Source organism: Hakea prostrata, chromosome 3 (genome assembly GCF_041222555.1).
Source record: "Hakea prostrata isolate BN-2017 chromosome 3, UWA_Hpros_2, whole genome shotgun sequence".
In the NCBI taxonomy this organism is placed as follows: domain Eukaryota; kingdom Viridiplantae; phylum Streptophyta; class Magnoliopsida; order Proteales; family Proteaceae; genus Hakea; species Hakea prostrata.
This window is the reverse complement of record NC_142602.1, coordinates 54,288,255-54,291,638: the sequence shown is the minus strand read 5'-3', so window position 1 is coordinate 54,291,638 and position 3,384 is coordinate 54,288,255. Positions and strand designations below refer to the sequence as shown.

The 3,384-nt window shown below is 39.6% G+C and overlaps 1 protein-coding gene across 1 annotated transcript; it reads right to left on the bottom strand.

Annotated features, from left to right (window-relative positions):
• Window positions 1-1,000: 1,000 nt before the first annotated feature.
• Window positions 1,001-1,895, bottom strand: LOC149022498 (plant/protein). Its single transcript, XM_089147292.1, has one exon. It carries the CDS (start codon window positions 1,585-1,587, stop codon window positions 1,102-1,104), a length of 486 nt encoding a protein of 161 aa, XP_089003418.1. The 5' UTR covers window positions 1,588-1,895; the 3' UTR covers window positions 1,001-1,101.
• Window positions 1,896-3,384: the final 1,489 nt, after the last annotated feature.

Genomic DNA, 3,384 nt, shown 5'->3' with positions numbered 1-3,384 from the left:
TTTGGGACTCATCTAGAAGATGAAATCAATGATTCCTATTTATCAATGTCCATCCTCTTTAAAAGGCCAATTTAAACGAAACAATTGCAGGTTTTTGAGGTTTTAGGCTTGTGAAGACTAAAAAATACAAGGAGAAGAAGCCAATAAGCAAAATTGGTATGAAGAATAAGCTCAAATGCATATTAATGAAAACGTTGAAGAAGAATGTGAATAATCTATTATAATCTTATTCATTTAAAAGTTTCACCTTTCAAGTAGTTGTTTGTTAGGGTTGTAGTTATGTTTTCGTGTTCTTTTTTTTCTTCTTTTCTTCTTTTTTTTTCATGAAACTACAGCCTTATACTTTTGTGAGTGCACGAGTTTATTGAAGTAAATGCTCCATGTTTTGAATATATTAAAAGTGAATACTTTCTAATCATTGTATTAATCAAGATTTTAGTTAAAAAATATTAAATAAATATAAAATTCAATTTAGGAGATTGCTTTGTAAACCTAATGAATTTAACCAACGGGAGTTGATCCAAATGATAAGCAGCTTGATCCGCTTAAGCAAGGTTCTTTACACCGGTTTATAAAAAACCGGGGGTGAAAAAAAAAAAAAAAAAAAAAAAATTTAAATTAAAAAAAAAAAAATTTATTGTCAACGGTCTCCAGTTTATTTTTATATTACATATATTAGAACTGTCTGATAAACCTAGACATAGTGTGGTGTCTGGTAGACAAATTATAATGTGGTTTATGGTAGACAAGTTCTTTTAATAATTAATAACCATGATATTATTTTGATCTAATATTGTCTTGAATTTTAAAACACATTGATTCACCTAAGTCTTTTCATTGACTATCAATCTCGTTTTCAATTATATGTGAAAGATAGATTTCGATCTTGACCGTTAACTGTAGGTGCTGCGCAGCTCATCATTCGATGCTCGGCCGATTCATCCCCCATTCAGTGTCAACTGGGATCAACTGGTAATAACCGTTGAAACTTATATAAAATATTATATTATTTGTTTTAAAAAAAAACCAACACATAAATTAGTACATTTTCAGAGAAAAAAAAAGCAGTAAACAAAGAAGAAAGAAGAAAGGTGAAACTTCTCAGGCACCCTCTGGAAGACGAACCTCAAGTCTAGCAACACCAGAACCCATCCTATCCTCCTCAGCCTTAGCCACCTCTACCTCTCCCGCCACCAGCCCTGCCGTTTCCTCGTCTTCTCCTCTCACAATCTCCTCCTCTTTCTCTTCATCCACATAGTTCGGATCCTTCTCATCGATCGCGGCCGGTGGTAGGTCTAACTCATTCTCCACAGAGTCACCTGGACCCTCCCACGTATATTTGCCACCATGACCTGACTTGGGTGGCCCCTGAGTCACCGGAAGTCTATGAACAGGGTGACGATCCAGGCGATGAACTCCCTTGTCACAGAGCTTCTTCTCCACATATTTGATCGTTTCTGGGTTGTGAGTTTTCAACTCCGCTTTCTCCACACGGTGACGTCCTTCTTCATCCTTATGCTTCATCCGTAACACCACTGCCTCGTTCGATTTGTTCCTCTTGTCTTTCCCTTCCATCATGTCCTCCATCTCTGTACGAAACAATAGAGATTTTCGTATCCGATGTAGTCAGATACGGAAATCGATCGTCTGAAAGATCTCTGGGTTGATGTTTATGTGTTTGATTCGTGAAGAAGCAGAAGGGTTGAGAGGATTTTTATGGAAGAGATTGGAAGTCACTGGATAGAGATAGAGATGCCAAAGTTCGCAGTGGACGGTACAACCTAGAAACTTCGCTCTCCATACGTGTCATTCTCATGATCAACACGTTTATTCGTTTTTGTGAAAATGAGAAGCAGGTGCTGGAGGCTTCTGGTTTCCGGATTTTCCCTATCGGAGGGTCCTTTCGGCTGAATAGAGAAATAGATAGGATCTTATTAAGACTTCAAAGATATTTTAGAAAATGTAAAATTTGATAAAGTATTTGCTGATTTGGATGGAAAGGATCCTGTCTGGGTTCTAATTTTTTTTAAATATGTAACTTTTTACACATAGGAGATGGAGGTATTAAATTCATTAGATAGGATTGAATTTACGATATTTTTACTTTAAAGAGTTAGAGGCCGGTGTTGGATTTTTTTTTTTGGTAATCAAACTCTTTATTTTAAAGAGACGGACTAGCCAAGGGAGCAAGAGAGCATAACTCTAGCAACCAAGAGAGGAAATAAGTCAAGCAGTTGCGTTCGAAAGAGACTGGGCTTTCCGGGCTAGGAAATCTGCAACAACATTAGATTTCCTAGATATATGGGCCGGTGTTGGATTTACCAATCGACCAATCCTGCGATGGTACTCTAGTATTTTAATTTTCAACGGCTTACTACAATTAGTTTAGAGATCTTTACACTGGGTAGACCTAACGGGGTCCAAATCCTGTGCAACGCCTAAAAGAGTGGTCATTCATCAGCTAGCTTCCTGATGCGTCCAAAATCTGCTCAGCCCTTAGATCTCCTCGTGATGACCTGTAAAACAAAAGAGTCAGATGTGGCTCGACCGCGGGGGTCGGGAGTCCACCTCCGAAGGCTAAGTCAGTTGATGAACTTAATCACAAACGGCTCTGCTAGAAGCACATAGCTAAGGAATGAAGAACTGGGAAAGGTGATCTAGATCGTAAGCCTCTGATAGTTTACGTCTACCAGTTTGTATATGAATATGAGTACCTCACCTTGTATGGCAGTGAGGTTTATATAGAGTCTCCTTCGTTGGATGCACTTGAGCCTTCTTCGGGTAGTCGTTGGATCTTAACAGTTAGATCCATTGAGCGATAGACTTCTTCTAGTTTGGACTAGTAGAGGACTCCTGAGATAACCTCCAGGTTATGCGATGATTATCCCTTCGATAATGATTAGCAGCAGCCGTCAATTTGAGTCTGCCTTCATTAGGGTAATTAACCTAATCCATAAGTTGGATTAGGGCGTGCTTGTAGTTGAATAAGTTTTCTTCCTCAACAAGCCATCTTACGGATCCGGTTCGCTTGGGAGCGAGTCGATTCCTTTTGTCTCGACCGGGGTCGAGGATCAAACCAAGTATGAACCCGGTTCGATCATATTTTCTCCATATCACGAGCCCCCCAGACCAAGCGTTCGGTCTATCCCGAGGGCTTGGTTTTTAACTGGGTTCTTCGTCAGGCAATAGTCTCTGCGTGTTCCATTAAATGTCTTATCACATTTAATGCGGTGGTCACTTTTCCTCGAGCGTTGTGAGGGTAATGTCACGTGTCTCTTTGCAGTTGATCTGTCGTGGCTCACGTAATCCAAGCGACGGTTTCCGAACGCCTGTTTTGGATTCGTGAGTTCAAACTTTCAAAACGTCTTCTAATCTCGATCGCCG